Source organism: Ranitomeya imitator, chromosome 4, assembly GCF_032444005.1.
Source record: "Ranitomeya imitator isolate aRanImi1 chromosome 4, aRanImi1.pri, whole genome shotgun sequence".
NCBI classification, from domain to species: domain Eukaryota; kingdom Metazoa; phylum Chordata; class Amphibia; order Anura; family Dendrobatidae; genus Ranitomeya; species Ranitomeya imitator.
The window spans coordinates 646,364,321-646,383,569 of record NC_091285.1 but is presented as its reverse complement, the minus strand read 5'-3'; the positions used below and the strand labels follow the sequence as shown (position 1 = coordinate 646,383,569).

The following is a 19,249-nucleotide window of genomic DNA, read 5'->3' as shown; positions in this document are numbered from 1 at the left end:
AGGTGGGGAATCAGGGTACACTACATACACTATTGTAACGCACAGCGCAGGCCCTATTTAACAGTATTTTTATCTCAATCTGAAAAAACGGGGTGACAGGTTCCCTTTAACAGACAGAATTGTTATTTACTGGTATAATGAGAACATGTATTTAACATTAGAGCAACAACTAAATGAGCCTGGTGTCAATGTTTGGGGTGGTATTACAAGTTTTGGTGTTTTTGGACCATTTTTCATTTATGGAACAGTCACAGGAGATAAGTATCTCGAAATTCTAATGAATCAAGTTGTTCCCCAGTTACAGCAACAGCCTAATTCAAATATCCTTTATTTCCACCAAGATGGGACCCTCCACATTATTCAAGAGTCGTCCGCGAGTATCTTGATGAAACATTTCCTAATAAATGGATTGGCCGCCACATTCACCAGACTTGACCCCAATGGATTTTTTCTTTTGGGGAGTACTCAAGGACAAAGTTTATAGTCGAAAACCAAAAAGTGTCAGTGATTTGAAAAATTACATAAGAGATGCATTTCAAGAAATTAATACCCAAAGAGACTTGTGCAAATAGGTTTGTCGAAGCGTAAGAGGCAGACTTCAAAGCTGTGCAAATTGTGATGGAAAACAGTTTGATAAAATTCAACAGCTTTTGTATTATTGTTCGGAATAAAATTGAATTGTCAATGTTATACTTGTGTTAGTACATACAATTTTGTATAAATCATTTTTATTGGTCATTGCAATAAAGAGTAAAGGTAAACAATACAAACTAGTAAATCAGTGCAATGATAAACAATGGTTACAAGTAAGTCAAGTAAGGCATTGTGACAACGTTTAGGTCTTGTAATTCAACTTTCTGGTAAATAATGTTGTTGGTTATCCCAAAATTATGAGTAGTTAATAATAAAAAACAGCTGGGATAGTAGATAGCCATTATTACATTTCTTTGTAATCATTTGACAGTATAATATATGTTCAAACTGGGTAAGAGGAAGACACACAAAGTAAGATAAGGGAAAGAAAGAGGGGTAGAAAGAAGGAGAGGAGTGGATGGGGGAGTAGGGAATGTGGGAAAAAAGTGTGGCTGCCAACCCGCTCCAGCGGCCAGAGCGCAGGTCGAGAAACGGCTCGAGAGTGCACGCGAATGTGTTACATAATGCGTCAAGTTCTGGAAATCCAGCGATCTAATTCAGAGGTTTCCCTAAAAGCAATCCAGGGAGCCCATGTGTTGTAGGTTTTTTCCGCATTACCTGTAGACTGATTTATCAGCTGCTCCATTCTATAAATGTCATTAAGTTCTGCCACAAATTCCGCACGGGAAGGGAATTTTTCTTGTTTCCAAAAATGTGGGATTAGATTCCTGACTGCAGTAAGAAAGTGTCTGAGGATGCCCCTCTTGAACCTAGATATCGACAGGTTACACAAAGACAACAATGCTAGACTTGCTGAGGGTTGGATCTGTGTGATAGAGATCCTATTATGAAGTTCAAAGACGGCCAACCACAAATCCTTTATGGGGGGGCAGTCCCACCAGATATGCATGTAAGAGCCTATCTCCTTTAGACATCTCCAGCAGGTGTCAGGAGTCGTGGGGAATACCGCATGCACCATGGAGGGGCATCTATACCATCTTGCTAGAATCTTATAGCTCCTCTCCTGTGATACCGCGCATAATGACGATCTGGACGAGAAGAGAAGAATTTTCCCCTATCTTCAGATGACAAGGGTCTTCCCAGATCACCCTCCCATTTCGAGAAAAACATTGGCCAACCCTGCAGCGGAGCCCTCCCCTCTTGGAAGATTTTATATAGCAGCGAGACAGTATGATCCGGGGGGGCTTGCTGACATGCAAAGCATCTCAAAGGGAGTTAGCGGCCTGCTGATATTGGTTTGTTTAGAGATTGAGTGGATATAACTTCTTAGTTGTTCATAGAAGAACCAATCAACAGAGTATGATTCCTCTTCTGGGAATAGTTCCCGAAGGGACTTCATCCCAGTTTCTTTTAAGTAGTCGTGGATGATGGGTTTTGAATCTTTTCTCTTATTTAGATATGTCTCTCTATTCAGCCCCGCCGGAAAAGCAGAATTGTCATAGATTGGAATTAAGGGGCCCGGGAGAGTTGTGATCTGAAGGTCCTTGTTTCGGTTTTTAATAAGCTGCAATATGTTTCGCGTGAGGAAAGGTATGTAGATGCCTGGTCCTAGCCCCTTGCCTCCTGTCCAAAGAACAACTTGGGAGTCGCATCCGTTAAGATCGTTTTCTAGGTTTACCCACTTTTTGCTATTTTTACTGTGATAAAGGTCTAGGATACAAGTTCCCATTGATGCATAACTATAAATCGCGAGATCCGGGAGACCCAATCCACCTGTCAGTTTAGATCTACTTAATGTTGTATATAAAATACGTGCCCGATTATAGTACATATAATTTTATAGATAAATCAAAATAAATGTTATTATTTTCTGTCCATCTACTTTTGGACCACCCTGTATATAGAATTAATTTAACCTGATGGGCAAACACCAAATTCATCACCCGCCGTGTGTTATTTCAAAGAATTTGAAGCAAATAAAACAAAAAATCCTAAAAAAAAAAAGTAATTTAAAAAAATAAATAATTCTATTGTTCTATAGAATGCTGTTCACTGTCAAGGTTACCAGCCACATTTATCAGTGGTGGCAGAAAAAAGGGGCAGAGCGTTTAGTAGGGATGAGAGCGTGCTCCGGATCACTGGATCTCACCCTCCTCACTGCCCTTGTGCTCCTCGTCTTACACATGCGACATCACACATTTTGGGACAGATGCTCAGCCCTGCCGCTGGCCCGAACAGTCAATCACTGGGAAAAAACCTCCCCCCAGAAAGACGGAGAAGCAAGAGAGCATTTTGCTGCTAAAGTATTTTTTCCCCCCTCAGAATTAAATTAAAAAAAAAAAAAAAAAATTAAATTAATGGGTCGGACCCCACTCATAACACTTTGCTGGCCAATCCTAAGGGCTACTAATATTTAAAGCCCCATTCAGGGTGACGTTTAACAAAAGGCTCCTATCCCACCAAAAAAGACACACGGACCACAATATAGGCAAAAACAAAAGTTTAATTTTCTGAGATATATAAAAAAAAAAAAAAACAACAAAAAACCAAACAGGACAGACTAGCAAATACATATAAAAGGAGGTAAGGCACTGAGGCGAGGTCCCCGGAGATCGGAGGGCAGGCACGCGACATAAGGACACTTTGTTCGGTGGAGGACATTGGCACTTGTTAAAAAAAAAAAAAAATAGATAAAATAAAAATCCTCCGTTCCCCAGCAGTGGAGTTGCTCTTTGGGGAATGTGTAAGTGGCCCCATAACGATTCCTGTTACAGAGCGGACATGTGACAGAGACAAAGCCGCGTTGTGTCGTCTCCGGCATCGCGGGGGGGATGAGAAGTCAGCCGGACAAAGAACAAGTGCAGACATATCTACCCACGAGCGCCATCCCGAGCCCCCCGCCAGCGAGGATGGCATCGGCTATAGGTCCTACATGGCTACGACAGCCGAATGATCACCAATATGGCCTCCGCCAACGTAAGAAATTAAAGGGGCGCTCCAGGCAAATCCCGAGAGGCCGCTGCATGGAGGCTCTTTGGTAATGTCTTAGTCCTTGTACCTCGCTCCGCCTCCGCACGCCATCACTTTATGACGTGGACGCCCCGAGGACGCATTTGCTGGAGATCCTGCTAGTTTTTGGTCTTCAGTGTAAGACGATGGCTCGGAGGATTTCTCCAAGACGACAACGCATTAGTTCAAGACATCAAGGCACAAAATACTTAAGGCGGTTTCCCTTGTTCCCCACTTCTAATTTTGGGGGGGTAAAAGCTGCATAAGGGGACAAGATTTCTGTATGGGTGACTAAGGAGGGCAGGACTGTGCGGACCCCCATTGTTCCAGAGGCTCTGGGTGGTCACTCTCCATTATAGAGGATGGTGGGCACAGTTATCAGCCATCTACCACAATGGGGCGCCTTCACCCATATTAATGGGGGCGCATTACAGACCCCACACCAGGATCTCAGTGTAGAAGCTGTATGCAAATAAGCAATGAGGTGCAAGGGGGCATGTCAACGCACTTGGAAGATGCTGCTTATGTGCATTGCCCCGCCCCCAGTGCACAGCCAGCCTGATTTGCATATTGCTTCTATGCCAAATATCTCATGACTGGCACATCCGATCTTTGCAAAAGCTATCAGTATGCGGAGGGGGCTACAAATGCAACATCTGGACATGGGGGTCCTCGCACCCGCCCTGTAGACTGTGACAGACCTATATAATTAGACATCATATAATACGACGCCTTAATATTTACCCTGTATTTCTCTAAATCAGAGATACACTTAAAGGGAAAAAAAAACAAAACAAAAAAAAAAACATGGCTGCTTTCTTAAATAAATTGCACCTCTCTTGCCTAGGAGGGGCAACGCTTTTTTTTTTTTGTTTCCAGAAACACTTTTGCGTTTTTTTGTTTTATAAAGATTCTGAAGCAACAAGTGGATCTGTGAAATATAAAGCATGGATTCTAATCCACTTCTGGCATTAAAAACTCCCCCGCTGCCTGTATTGTTTTTTTTTTCTTTTTCCCCCTAGTGGCCGCTTTGGTTATTGCAGCTTAGTTTGTTTGTTTTTTTCAATCCATACAGCCGTTAAAAAAGTTTTGGTTTAGCAAAAAAACATTTTACAAGAGGTAAAAACAGATTTTATGCGTCGTTCCTAACAAGCGAAGAGCAAACGTGCTGGGATAAGGTGTTATCTGAGCATGCTCGGGTGCTATCAGAGTGTCTTCGGCGTGCTCCAATAATATGTTTGAGTCCCTGCGGCTGCATGTCTCATGGCTGCTACACAATCCCTGCATGTGCTGCTGCTGTTGCGGAGCCGCAGGGACTCGAACATATATTACTCCAGCATGCCGAACTCACTCGGTTAGCACCAGAGCATGCTCAGATAACACCTTAGAGCATGCTCGCTCATCACTACTCCTGACCCTATTGATTATTTCCTCATCATCGATAAAAACACATTATCTTTTAATCTCAATAATCTTAATGAATAGAAGAAGTAAAAAGAACAGACTTTATAAGCTAAAATAAATTAGTGCATCGTGTGTGCAAAGTCTGATAATGTGAATGCCAGGCCATCACCCAGCGGGCAAAATGGTGGGCACTGGTCAGTAACCTACGATCTGGTCTGTGCCATAAAGAGAAAACACCTTTAAAGGGGGTTTCTCCGGCGCCGCTCACTTCTGCAACAGATGATGAAGACGCTGCATCTGCCCATACCCACCGGGACGCGTGCATCGCCGTCAGGCATGAAATGACCAGTCGTGAACGGCGCCAGACCGACCCTTTAAGGCAGGATCTGAATTAGGCATATGATCGCGAGATTGCACTATACCGCAGCGGTGATGTGTAACAGTGACATACACCGGACATACCTACCTAGGGGCTGTACACATATATACTATATGTGGTCACATACATACAGACAGGAGACACAGACGCCGCCCCATCCCCCGGGGGTACGCCTGTGCCCAAAGATCAGGCAGGTACCTGTGCAGGAACCATGGCTACAACCAGAACAAAAAAAAAAAAAAAGACACATGGGTAAGAAAAGGATTAAAGTCCTGAGTCCAGAGGACGACACTCCGGACCCTCAAGAGTTTGTGGCCAATACAGACGCCTGGATTAATAGAAGTAGGCAGCCAGGATTGTCTAACCAACCTGTGGACATACCGAGCGTCCGGCCCAGACATGATGGGGGTCTCGTGGTGACCACAGGAGAGAGTAGTGCAGACTGCAGCCCCCTGACACATATACTTACAGACACATGGTATTTACACAATCAGACACGAGCTGTGAAGCCACAATCCATAAGGCACAGCCAGCGTGAACATATAATGAGGTCTAAAATTCAGTGTATTCAGCTTTGTAGGCGCCAGGACGTGTCGGCCATCGCGGCCACCCGGCTTCACATTTCTGATTCAGACTGCACCACCTTCTTCTTTGCTCGGGATTTGCTGCTCCGGACAGAGGCCTGTAAGGAGAGGAGAGGTGGTGAGGACGGACGCCATGTCAGTGCTGCAGAATCACCCACAGATGCGGACGCCATAGGTGCTACTGAATCACCCACAGATGCGAACGCCATGTCAGTGCCGCGGAATCACGCACAGATGCGGACGCCATGTCAGTGCCGCGGAATCACCCACCGATGCGGACGCCATGGGTGCTGCGGAATCACCCACCGATGCGGACGCCATGGGTGCTGCGGAATCACCCACCGATGCGGACGCCATGGGTGCTGCGGAATCACCCACCGATGCGGACGCCATGGGTGCTGCGGAATCACCCACCGATGCAGACGCCATGGGTGCTGCGGAATCACCCACCGATGCGGACGCCATGGGTGCTGCGGAATCACCCACCGATGCGGACGCCATGGGTGCTGCGGAATCACCCACCGATGCAGACGCCATGGGTGCTGCGGAATCACCCACTGATGCAGACGCCATGGGTGCTGCGGAATCACCCACTGATGCAGACGCCATGGGTGCTGCGGAATCACCCACTGATGCAGACGCCATGGGTGCTGCGGAATCACCCACCGATGCGGACGCCATGGGTGCTGCGGAATCACCCACCGATGCAGACGCCACGGGTGCTGCGGAATCACCCACCGATGCGGACGCCATGGGTGCTGCGGAATCACCCACCGATGCGGACGCCATGGGTGCTGCGGAATCACCCACCGATGCAGACGCCATGGGTGCTGCGGAATCACCCACTGATGCAGACGCCATGGGTGCTGCGGAATCACCCACTGATGCAGACGCCATGGGTGCTGCGGAATCACCCACCCCCCTTTACCGACATATGCCGGCCCCCTGATTTTGAGGTGGTATTGCACAAACGAAAAACAATTGTGGAACTGGACTTTTTCTTTGTAATTTCACCAAAATTGGAATTTTTTCCCCGCTTTTCAGTGCATCACATGATAAAATGAATGGTGCCATTTGAAAAGTACAACTCGTTCTGAAAAAATCCCGCCCTCATACATGTGATAATTTCCCTACGCCGCCAGGTCGGGATTAACCCTCACCTCTCTGCTTAGCGTCTTCTTCTTAGACACCCTCAGACTCTGGCTCCTCTGCATTGGTTTGGGTGGTAGACCCCCTCTGGTTCTTGCCGACGTCCGGCTTTCATTGTCGGACCATCTTTCATCCATGGAGTCACTGTCGACTTGGGACTGAGTTGTGTAACCTGGGGGAGAAGGGTTTGCAGACATTACACGGGTTGTCCACCTTTGGGGACAATAATGTTTTTCCTTAAATCCATGTATTTGGGGCTAAAAAACAAACAAGCCATAATTTAGGAACTGGGTTTAATGAAACATCTTGCACAATTTAGCTTTTACAGCAGATTTGTTTCCCGTCACATTAGCATCAGCTGAGAGGAGCTCAGAAACAGGCAGATACAACACAAACTCCCTGTCAGACGGTCATAGCGAGTTGACTGATGGAGTCTCAGTTAGCTCATTCCGCAGCCGGCAAGAAACAGTAACATGGAGGATGTAGAAGGCAAGCGGTGCAAAAAGATTAATTAAACGAACCAGCAAAAATGATTTTTTTAGCCCCAAAATAAATTGTCCCCTTTAGGTAGAATAAAACCCCCAAACATTTATAGATTACAAAAAAAAAATACAACAACTCACCAATAGGGCGGCGTTGAAGCTCAGCATCAGGGTACAGGGGATCTCTGTAGTGTATGGGGGCGTCATCTGGGAGATCCCTCAGATCCTGCATGCTGAAGCTGCGGAGTCGTCCGACCAGCGCGCCTTGTCCCTACAGAGATCAACCCATATATATTATACAGACATTATTCATTCCGTGTTCCTGTCACGTGCCCCTCTGTAGTGCCAGGGACATCGCCTAATACCCCGCAGTGCTCTCATAGATGGAACCATCGGTCCCGAATTCCCTGCACAGGTGCGGGGGGTGAAGAGACATTTCCAGCTCCGTGTAATAGTAACATAGTAACATAGTTAGTAAGGCCGAAAAAAGACATTTGCCCATCCAGTTCAGCCTATATTCCATCATAATAAATCCCCAGATCTACGTCCTTCTACAGAACCTAATTGTATGATACAATATTGTTCTGCTCCAGGAAGACATCCAGGCCTCTCTTGAACCCCTCGACTGAGTTCGCCATCACCACCTCCTCAGGCAAGCAATTCCAGATTCTCACTGCCCTAACAGTAAAGAATCCTCTTCTATGTTGGTGGAAAAACCTTCTTTCCTCCAGACGCAAAGAATGCCCCCTTGTGCCCGTCACCTTCCTTGGTATAAACAGATCCTCAGCGAGATATTTGTATTGTCCCTTATATACTTATACATGGTTATTAGATCGCCCCTCAGTCGTCTTTTTTCTAGACTAAATAATCCTAATTTCGCTAATCTATCTGGGTATTGTAGTTCTCCCATCCCCTTTATTAATTTTGTTGCCCTCCTTTGTACTCTCTCTAGTTCCATTATATCCTTCCTGAGCACCGGTGCCCAAAACTGGACACAGTACTCCATGTGCGGTCTAACTAGGGATTTGTACAGAGGCAGTATAATGCTCTCATCATGTGTATCCAGACCTCTTTTAATGCACCCCATGATCCTGTTTGCCTTGGCAGCTGCTGCCTGGCACTGGCTGCTCCAGGTAAGTTTATCATTAACTAGGATCCCCAAGTCCTTCTCCCTGTCAGATTTACCCAGTGGTTTCCCATTCAGTGTGTAATGGTGACATTGATTCCTTCTTCCCATGTGTATAACCTTACATTTATCATTGTTAAACCTCATCTGCCACCTTTCAGCCCAAGTTTCCAACTTATCCAGATCCATCTGTAGCAGAATACTATCTTCTCTTGTATTAACTGCTTTACATAGTTTTGTATCATCTGCAAATATCGATATTTTACTGTGTAAACCTTCTACCATTAATGAATATGTTGAAGAGAACAGGTCCCAATACTGACCCCTGCGGTACCCCACTGGTCACAGCGACCCAGTTAGAGACTATACCATTTATAACCACCCTCTGCTTTCTATCACTAAGCCAGTTACTAACCCATTTACACACATTTTCCCCCAGACCAAGCATTCTCATTTTGTGTACCAACCTCTTCCTGCACTGTACACACTTATGGCACCGCCATAGAACACATTTCCCACCAGTGTCGGTACCTTGGTGGCGGCTTGTACGGCCGCGGTAGCCGCTATGTTCAGACCTTTCCGCCCGAGCGTGACCACCGACTCGTAGCTCCGCTCCTTGGCCTGCACAATGTAGGAGTCTATTTCCTGGTGGAAGAAATAAGATGTAGGTCAGAGGAGCAGCGAGGAGGCGCCAGGAGGAGATACCGAGGGATTCACCGCGAGGGATTCACCGCACAGACTCTGCCGGCAGCTGCTCTGTGAGGTAAGAAACCGGTCAGGACAGATGCAGCTTGTGGAATCCAACGGCCGCCTCGGGGCAGAGCAGATGAACACATCATAGGAACCACAAGTACCAACATGCCCAGACAACCAACACTCGCTACGCTGGGAATAGTAGGAAAAATCAATGGGAAAGAAAAATAAAAGTAATTATCTCACCTTCACCGCGTTACTACCTCACTCATGCAAACAGAGCCCCTCCCCCATGAAACCAGTAACCCCCAAGTAACCAGCGCTCCCCCCTCCACCGTGTAACCAGCGCTCCCCCCTCCACCGTGTAACCAGCGCTCCCCCCTCCACCGTGTAACCAGCGCTCCCCCCTCCACCGTGTAACCAGCGCTCCCCCCTCCACCGTGTAACCAGCGCTCCCCCCTCCACCGTGTAACCAGGGCTCCCCCCTCCACCGTGTAACCAGGGCTCCCCCCTCCACCGTGTAACCAGGGCTCCCCCCTCCACCGTGTAACCAGGGCTCCCCCCTCCACCGTGTAACCAGGGCTCCCCCCTCCACCGTGTAACCAGGGCTCCCCCCTCCACCGTGTAACCAGGGCTCCCCCCTCCACCGTGTAACCAGCGCTCCCCCCTCCACCGTGTAACCAGCGCTCCCCCTCCACCGTGTAACCAGCGCTCCCCCTCCACCGTGTAACCAGCGCTCCCCCTCCACCGTGTAACCAGCGCTCCCCCCTCCACCGTGTAACCAGCGCTCCCCCCTCCACCGTGTAACCAGCGCTCCCCCTCCACCGTGTAACCAGCGCTCCCCCCTCCACCGTGTAACCAGCGCTCCCCCCTCCACCGTGTAACCAGCGCTCCCCCCTCCACCGTGTAACCAGCGCTCCCCCCTCCACCGTGTAACCAGCGCTCCCCCTCCACCGTGTAACCAGCGCTCCCCCTCCACCGTGTAACCAGCGCTCCCCCCTCCACCGTGTAACCAGCGCTCCCCCCTCCACCGTGTAACCAGCGCTCCCCCCTCCACCGTGTAACCAGCGCTCCCCCCTCCACCGTGTAACCAGCGCTCCCCCCTCCACCGTGTAACCAGCGCTCCCCCCTCCACCGTGTAACCAGGGCTCCCCCCTCCACCGTGTAACCAGGGCTCCCCCCTCCACCGTGTAACCAGGGCTCCCCCCTCCACCGTGTAACCAGCGCTCCCCCCTCCACCGTGTAACCAGCGCTCCCCCCTCCACCGTGTAACCAGCGCTCCCCCCTCCACCGTGTAACCAGCGCTCCCCCCTCCACCGTGTAACCAGGGCTCCCCCCTCCACCGTGTAACCAGGGCTCCCCCCTCCACCGTGTAACCAGCGCTCCCCCCTCCACCGTGTAACCAGCGCTCCCCCCTCCACCGTGTAACCAGCGCTCCCCCTCCACCGTGTAACCAGCGCTCCCCCCTCCACCGTGTAACCAGCGCTCCCCCCTCCACCGTGTAACCAGCGCTCCCCCCTCCACCGTGTAACCAGCGCTCCCCCCTCCACCGTGTAACCAGCGCTCCCCCCTCCACCGTGTAACCAGCGCTCCCCCCTCCACCGTGTAACCAGGGCTCCCCCCTCCACCGTGTAACCAGGGCTCCCCCCTCCACCGTGTAACCAGCGCTCCCCCCTCCACCGTGTAACCAGCGCTCCCCCCTCCACCGTGTAACCAGCGCTCCCCCCTCCACCGTGTAACCAGCGCTCCCCCCTCCACCGTGTAACCAGCGCTCCCCCCTCCACCGTGTAACCAGCGCTCCCCCCTCCACCGTGTAACCAGCGCTCCCCCCTCCACCGTGTAACCAGCGCTCCCCCCTCCACCGTGTAACCAGCGCTCCCCCCTCCACCGTGTAACCAGCGCTCCCCCCTCCACCGTGTAACCAGCGCTCCCCCCTCCACCGTGTAACCAGCGCTCCCCCCTCCACCGTGTAACCAGCGCTCCCCCCTCCACCGTGTGGGAGCAGTGATGGCGGAGCAGTAATGAGCAGTGACGGCGGAGCGATGCTTGCTCCTCACTGCTATCCCAGCCCCTCTATACATCAGGGATTATCAGAGACAAGACCCCCGTCCTGTATGGATCCTGCATAGGACGACTGCTCCTTATCTCTGTACGCAGCACACACAGGAATGGAGACACACATACAGTAATCGGTACCTTTTCCCGCAGGGACAGCACAGGATGCACACACTTCCTGTACAGTAGGCTGGCGCCTCGTGTGTACGGGGACAGCAGCCACACCACAAAGGCCATCTTAATCTCATAGTAAAATGGAAACCTGTCCAGGAAAAAAAAAAAAGCAAGAATGAGTGAAAAGAGCAAAACAAGAACAGCGGGGGATGTTCAGTTATAGGGATTATCTGGTCTCAGCAGAAGAGCCTGCAGGCACAGTGTGACCGCAGACGGTGTAATCGTGTCCGGTCACGTGCCGACTAGTCTTGAGTGCAGGAGACTAGTTGGCACATGACCACCCAGCCTCCTGCACTCAGGATCATGACAGTCTGCACATTGCACTCTCACAATTTAGCAGTCTGCAGTCACTCTTCTTCCGAGAATGGAGAACCCTGTTAAAAAGTGTAAATCGCTGATGTTGCCCCCTGCTGGGACCCACACTGATGCAGAGCACAGCTGGGGGCAATGTCTGACCACCATTCCTATAGGGTATGACTGGAGCAGTGGTTGCACATCCTCGCTACTGCTCACACATGGGACTATAAGTCTCATAATCAGAGGGGCTCCCAGTGGTCAATGGGGCAATCATACAACTCTCACCAACCCAGTGGATAAGCGATACAACCCCTTTAATCACAGTATTTCCTATGCTTTATTTAAAAATGAAGACCAGCAGATAACGTATGACAAGGTCATCATCAACTGGTCATACGCCAATATTTTGTAAAAAAAAAAAAACAAAAAACACACAACAATCCCTTTACAGAGCGGTTGTCACCAAGTCAAAAGTGATCAGGTTTTTACACTTCTAATCTCAATGCTTCTCCAAGTAATCAGTTTGTTTGTTCTTAAACCCACAATATGTGGCAGAGATATGGGCCTTTTTATTAAGTGCTAATTTTTGTCTTTACAAGGGGGCGTGGCTCACAGGATCCTCTGGGGGCGTGGCTCACAGGATCCTCTGGGGGCGTGGCTCACAGGATCCTCTGGGGGCGTGGCTCACAGGATCCTCTGGGGGCGTGGCTCACAGGATCCTCTGGGGGCGTGGCTCACAGGATCCTCTGGGGGCGTGGCTCACAGGATCCTCTGGGGGCGTGGCTCACAGGATCCTCTGGGGGCGTGGCTCACAGGATCCTCTGGGGGCGTGGCTCACAGGATCCTCTGGGGGCGTGGCTCACAGGATCCTCTGGGGGCGTGGCTCACAGGATCCTCTGGGGGCGTGGCTCACAGGATCCTCTGGGGGCGTGGCTCACAGGATCCTCTGGGGGCGTGGCTCACAGGATCCTCTGGGGGCGTGGCTCACAGGATCCTCTGGGGGCGTGGCTCACAGGATCCTCTGGGGGCGTGGCTCACAGGATCCTCTGGGGGCGTGGCTCACAGGATCCTCTGGGGGCGTGGCTCACAGGATCCTCTGGGGGCGTGGCTCACAGGATCCTCTGGGGGCGTGGCTCACAGGATCCTCTGGGGGCGTGGCTCACAGGATCCTCTGGGGGCGTGGCTCACAGGATCCTCTGGGGGCGTGGCTCACAGGATCCTCTGGGGGCGTGGCTCACAGGATCCTCTGGGGGCGTGGCTCACAGGATCCTCTGGGGGCGTGGCTCACAGGATCCTCTGGGGGCGTGTCTTTTGGCCGCTCTGCATAGTTACAGGTTCCCTACCAAATCTTGACAATCGCTGTTTGGGACCTGAACAGGCAGCTGTAGCTCAAGCCCCATTAGTATGCAGACCCTCTTGGACCACCAAATTAGCAGGGACCTAATAAATAATTTTGGATGTACGGAGGACTCCTCATAGGTTCCAGACTAAAGTCATGGAATTCAGTAATATGTCTCCAAGATGGAGAGTCTCTATAAAAGTTTAGAGCCCTTACCAGGAGAGGAAAATGTCTGTGAAGGTTTCCACTGTCATGAAGAGGGCGAAGACGATCCAGTACATCATCCATCGCACCTGAGAAGACAAGAAGGTGAATGTCGGCCATTTGCAATGTGCTGGGCAGTGCGGTGCAGTTATGGAAGTATGCGGAATGAAGAGGAAGTCCACAATGCAGCTGATTCCAGACTCTCTTCATGTTCAATATGTACGAAGATGGAGACAGTGACGCCAGTGCTGATTGGGCTCCGGCATCACAATACGGAATGGGAGAGCAGGTGACAACATTGTGGGAACAGCCCAACATGGGAGGGAGTAAAAGCTTTATTATTTCATCAAGGCCAAGCGAGGGGTGTGAGAAGATGTGCAAGTAGTGGACAACTATAAAGGTGTAATTCAAAATTTAACATAAAACAAGCCCTCATATGGCTGTCGACGGAAAAAAATAAATAATTAAAAAAAAAAAAAGTTATTGGCTTTGGAAAAAAAAAAAAAATTGCACGGCTCCATGTCTCAGCCTTTTGTTTTACGGATACTCACGTATTCTCGGACATTCTTGGTTTTCACAGCTTTGTATGATGAGTAGGCGGGATACAGCAGCCCAAAGACAAGCCTAAGGGGAGAAGTAAAAAGACGTCTTACATGTGCCACCCACAACGCCAAGCATCGCCCCGAGGAGGGGCCGACACAGCCCCCGTCCTGTATACAGAGGACACAGGGAGAATTTACAAGCTGCCGCACACGCCCGGGACAACGCTACACAACAGAGGCTAATCCCGTGCCAACATTAGTCATACTGTACCAGCCTGGCAGCTGCCTACACGGCCCGGAGACCAGTGCCCCCTGCAGTCTGCACCCCCGGACCCTCATTTACATGCATGTATGATGGGAAAGACGGAAAGTTACATAGAAAAGGCTAAGGCTGTGTCCATGGTGGGGAGGGGGTAGAAATCACTGTGTTTTCAGAAAATTGGAATAGTGAGCCCACACAAGGCTGCAGTACCACTCATAGCCACTACACCTTGTCTGGCACTATGCCGCCTCAATCAGCTGATCGGTAGCGGGGTCTGCTCAGACCCCCATGCTTCTGAATATATGTCCTCACTGTTAAAGTCCTGGGAAAACCCTTTAAGGTCAACACCACTTGTGGCCGTAACACAGGCAGTAAAATACAGCCCCTATGTGGTAGTGTGAATAGGCCTTTAAACTGGCCGTGGACTAGATAATCTGGATGGACAAAAAATAACAGATGTTAACCCAAAGGCAGGTCTCTGTAGAAAAGTGCCAGGTGACACATCTGCACCCCACCATTGGGGGCGCAAGTCACACCGCAGAAAAGGGGGATCGGGGATTTCTAGTTCTAACCTCAGCCATCCAAAATGGCAAACATCGCTGCATCACTAACTAGAAGGGGCGCAAGAAATCAACAATGTGAGCCGGACTTCCCCTTTAAGGAGCAAATAAAGAGTAATTATACAAGTAAAGCGAAGGCTAATAACACTAAAGGAGTAAAAGTGACGCCTTCTGGGTAATGTGGCAGCTGCCATGTGACCGGCTGACAGGCAGCGGCACGTTACGGGCACACCCAAAGACACGCAGCCCTGCTCATCACCATGGATCCCTGGCATGTCACCTGCCGAGTGATCGGGTCCCACGTGTATGACCCCAGTGTGAGCAGCCTGCGGACCCTCGCCCATTAGGAGCACTTATGGTGCTTTATATAAGCCGCTGCCGTCCTCAGCCTTTTAGTTAAAGGGATTTTCAGGGAAAACCTATATTTAGGTGCCGGGGATTGCAGAGGAGGATGAGCGGCAGCACCCGGCACGGCGCTCATTGTCAGGGGGCAAGAAAGACCCTCAATGCATCTTCCCCAGACCCCGATACATTATAGCTCCTTCTCTAACAAAGGTGGAAAATAATGTAACAATAACCGTCCTCACTGTAAGGCTATGTTCACACAGGACTTTTTGCTGCTTTTTTTATGCTACTTTTCAGCTGCTTTTTACAGCACCAGCAAAGCCTATGAGATTTCAGAAATCTCATGCACACACATTGGTTTTTTGTTTGATCAGTATTTTGTTGCGTTTTTTTGACATAGAGCTTGTCACTTCTTTCAGCGTTTTTGCTGCATTTGTTTCACCCATTGACTTGAATGGTTGTTGAAAAAGAAAAACGCAGCAAAAACGCAGGTATCATTATTGGATGCGTTTTTTGCTGCTGAAAATCCAAGGACATTAGCCTGGAAAAAAAAAAAAAAAACACCAAAAAACGCACATAAATTAGCATTAAAAAAACGCAGCAAAAAAGTCCTGTGTGAACTTACCCTAATAGTCTGCCATAGCGATATGTGTGACGCCTTTATAGGGTAATGATGGCGGCCCCCTCTACTAAGCATCGCCCTGTCCCGCCACAACAGGTATCACATGATCCGGCAGCATCTCTACTGATTGGCCGAGAAGCATCATGTGACACGACGGTGTAAGAAAACCCAGCCCCCTACATAACTAAGGTGACAATGCCACCGATCCGCCGGCTGGAGCTGCCTAGGGGGGTCTGTGCCCCATCACTATTTACAAGGCACAGCGCCATACCTTTATAGTGTCCAAGTCAGGTACTGCGGCCTCAGTGACCACTGACAGGACACATGGGAAGGGGTCCAGACCCTACAATGCCCCATAGATGGGGGTCCCAGCATTAAACAGACAAGAGGGGGGGGGATTAACCCTTAGGTACCATCTCCCTGTATGAGGAGGGGGGAGACTCAGCTTCCACAGCTCCCAGAATACTGTATCTGCCCACATAACAGGCACAACTGCCATTCAGGAGAGCAGGAAAGCTGGGTGCCAGCCCCTGTGACAGGCTTAGGCCTCTTTCACACTTCAGTTATTTGGCGTCAGTCTAAAACCGCCATTTTCCTCAAATAACGGATCCGTCATTTTTTTTGACGGATCCGTTATTTTCCCATAGACTTGCATTAGTGACGGATTGTGACGGATGGTCGTCCGTTCCATCCGCCATGCGACGGATCCGTCGACATTTGGCGGACGTTTTCTGAAAATAGACGGACATTGGAACGTTTTTTGTCAACGCCGAAATGGCGGATCGCGACGGATCCGTCGCGTCCGCCATTCCATAGAATGGGCGCCTATGGGTGACGGATCCGCCGCAACCGTTTTTTCGGCGGATCCGTCGCCCCAATCCGTTTTTTCAATTGCGCATGCTCCAAAAAGTAGATACTTCTCCCAGACAACCCCCAAGTAACGGATCCGTCAAAAAAACGGATCCGTTAGAACCGTTTTCGCAACAATTGTGACGGATCCGTCAATCCGTCACTATGTCGGTAGTGACTGACGCCAAAAGACTGAAGTGTGAAAGAGGCCTTACAGGTCAAAGAGCGCTGGGACTTGTAGTTCCAAAGCCTGTCTAGGTGTATACTGATGAGAGCGGGGGATACTCACACCACCGTCCGGGAGATAATCCAGGACACCATCCTCCTCGCCGTCAGCCGCTCCGGGACTCTCTGCACTTCCGCTTCCGGTCTGTGTGGCAGAAGCGACTCAAAACTTGGAAGAAAACAAAGTTTAGCCAATCAGGAGGAGTAGTGGGCGTGTCTGTTAACGCCTACTGCAGAGTCGCCATGGAGACGCATCGTGGGTTACTGATTGATAGACTGTCGGTTGGCGCTGGCAGATCGATCAGTGGCAGCTCGGACTGTACCACTGCACAGGGGACGTTCTGGGACATAGATTAGATAGTGTCTGCTGGGGGGTAATGACCCGCATCATGTCCGAGGTTTATTGGTTTCGTCCTCTAAATCCTGGAATCAAGTAATAACAAATCCCTGGTCCTCTGATCTGATGCCCCCTGTCCCTGACCTGCAGCGCTCTGATGCCCCCTGTCCCTGACATGCAGCGCTCTGATGCCCCCTGTCCCTGACATGCTGCGCTCTGATGCCCCCTGTCCCTGACATGCAGCGCTCTGATGCCCCCTGTCCCTGACATGCAGCGCTCTGATGCCCCCTGTCCCTGACATGCAGCGCTCTGATGCCCCCTGTCCCTGACATGCAGCGCTCTGATGCCCCCTGTCCCTGACATGCTGCACTCTGATGCCCCCTGTCCCTGACATGCAGCGCTCTGATGCCCCCTGTCCCTGACCTGCAGCGCTCTGATGCCCCCTGTCCCTGACATGCAGCGCTCTGATGCTCCCTGTCCCTGACCTGCAGCGCTCTGATGCCCCCTGTCCCTGACATGCAGCGCTCTGATGCCCCCTGTCCCTGACATGCTGCACTCTGATGCCCCCTGTCCCTGACATGCAGCGCTCTGATGCTCCCTGTCCCTGACATGCAGCGCTCTGATGCCCCCTGTCCCTGACATACAGCGCTCTGATGCCCCCTGTCCCTGACATACAGCGCTCTGATGCCCCCTGTCCCTGACATGCAGCGCTCTGATGCTCCCTGTCCCTGACATGCTGCACTCTGATGCCCCCTGTCCCTGACATGCTGCGCTCCGATGCCCCCTGTCCCTGACATGCAGCGCTCTGATGCCCCCTGTCCCTGACATGCTGCGCTCTGATGCCCCCTGTCCCTGACATGCTGCACTCTGATGCCCCCTGTCCCTGACATGCAGCGCTCTGATGCCCCCTGTCCCTGACATGCAGCGCTCTGATGCCCCCTGTCCCTGACATGCTGCACTCTGATGCCCCCTGTCCCTGACATGCTGCACTCTGATGCCCCCTGTCCCTGACATGCTGCGCTCCGATGCCCCCTGTCCCTGACATGCAGCGCTCTGATGCCCCCTGTCCCTGACATGCTGCGCTCTGATGCCCCCTGTCCCTGACATGCTGCGCTCTGATGCCCCCTGTCCCTGACATACAGCGCTCTGATGCCCCGTCCCTGACCTGCAGCGCTCTGATGCCCCCTGTCCTTGACATGCAGCGCTCTGATGCCCCCTGTACCTGACATGCAGCGCTCTGATGCCCCCTGTCCCTGACATGCAGCGCTCTGATGCCCCCTGTCCCTGACATACAGCGCTCTGATGCCCCCTGTCCCTGACATGCAGCGCTCTGATGCTCCCTGTCCCTGACATGCTGCGCTCTGATGCCCCCTGTCCCTGACATACAGCGCTCTGATGCCCCGTCCCTGACCTGCAGCGCTCTGATGCCCCCTGTCCTTGACATGCAGCGCTCTGATGCCCCCTGTACCTGACATGCAGCGCTCTGATGCCCCCTGTCCCTGACATGCAGCGCTCTGATGCCCCCTGTCCCTGACATACAGCGCTCTGATGCCCCCTGTCCCTGACATGCAGCGCTCTGATGCTCCCTGTCCCTGACATGCTGCGCTCTGATGCCCCCTGTCCCTGACATACAGCGCTCTGATGCCCCGTCCCTGACCTGCAGCGCTCTGATGCCCCCTGTCCTTGACATGCAGCGCTCTGATGCTCCCTGTCCCTGACATGCAGCGCTCTGATGCCCCCTGTCCCTGACATGCAGCGCTCTGATGCCCCCTGTCCCTGACATGCAGCGCTCTGATGCCCCCTGTCCTTGACATGCAGCGCTCTGATGCCCCCTGTACCTGACATGCAGCGCCCTGATGCCCCCTGTCCCTGACATGCAGCGCTCTGATGCCCCGTCCCTGACCTGCAGCGCTCTGATGCCCCCTGTCCTTGACATGCAGCGCTCTGATGCCCCCTGTACCTGACATGCAGCGCCCTGATGCCCCCTGTCCCTGACATGCAGCGCTCTGATGCCCCGT

At 51.4% G+C, this 19,249-nt stretch overlaps 1 protein-coding gene across 1 annotated transcript; it reads right to left on the bottom strand.

The window, feature by feature from the left end:
- Positions 1–3,079: 3,079 nt before the first annotated feature.
- Positions 3,080–17,215, bottom strand: REEP4 (receptor accessory protein 4). The gene is made up of 8 exons (XM_069766992.1): positions 16,959–17,215; positions 14,041–14,113; positions 13,502–13,578; positions 11,617–11,737; positions 9,259–9,372; positions 7,743–7,872; positions 7,131–7,291; positions 3,080–6,068 (listed from the first exon to the last, which is right to left on the bottom strand). The coding sequence occupies exons 1-8, from the start codon at positions 16,988–16,990 to the stop codon at positions 6,003–6,005; spliced, it is 774 nt and encodes a 257-aa protein (XP_069623093.1). The 5' UTR covers positions 16,991–17,215; the 3' UTR covers positions 3,080–6,002.
- Between the last annotated feature and the right edge of the window lie 2,034 nt (positions 17,216–19,249).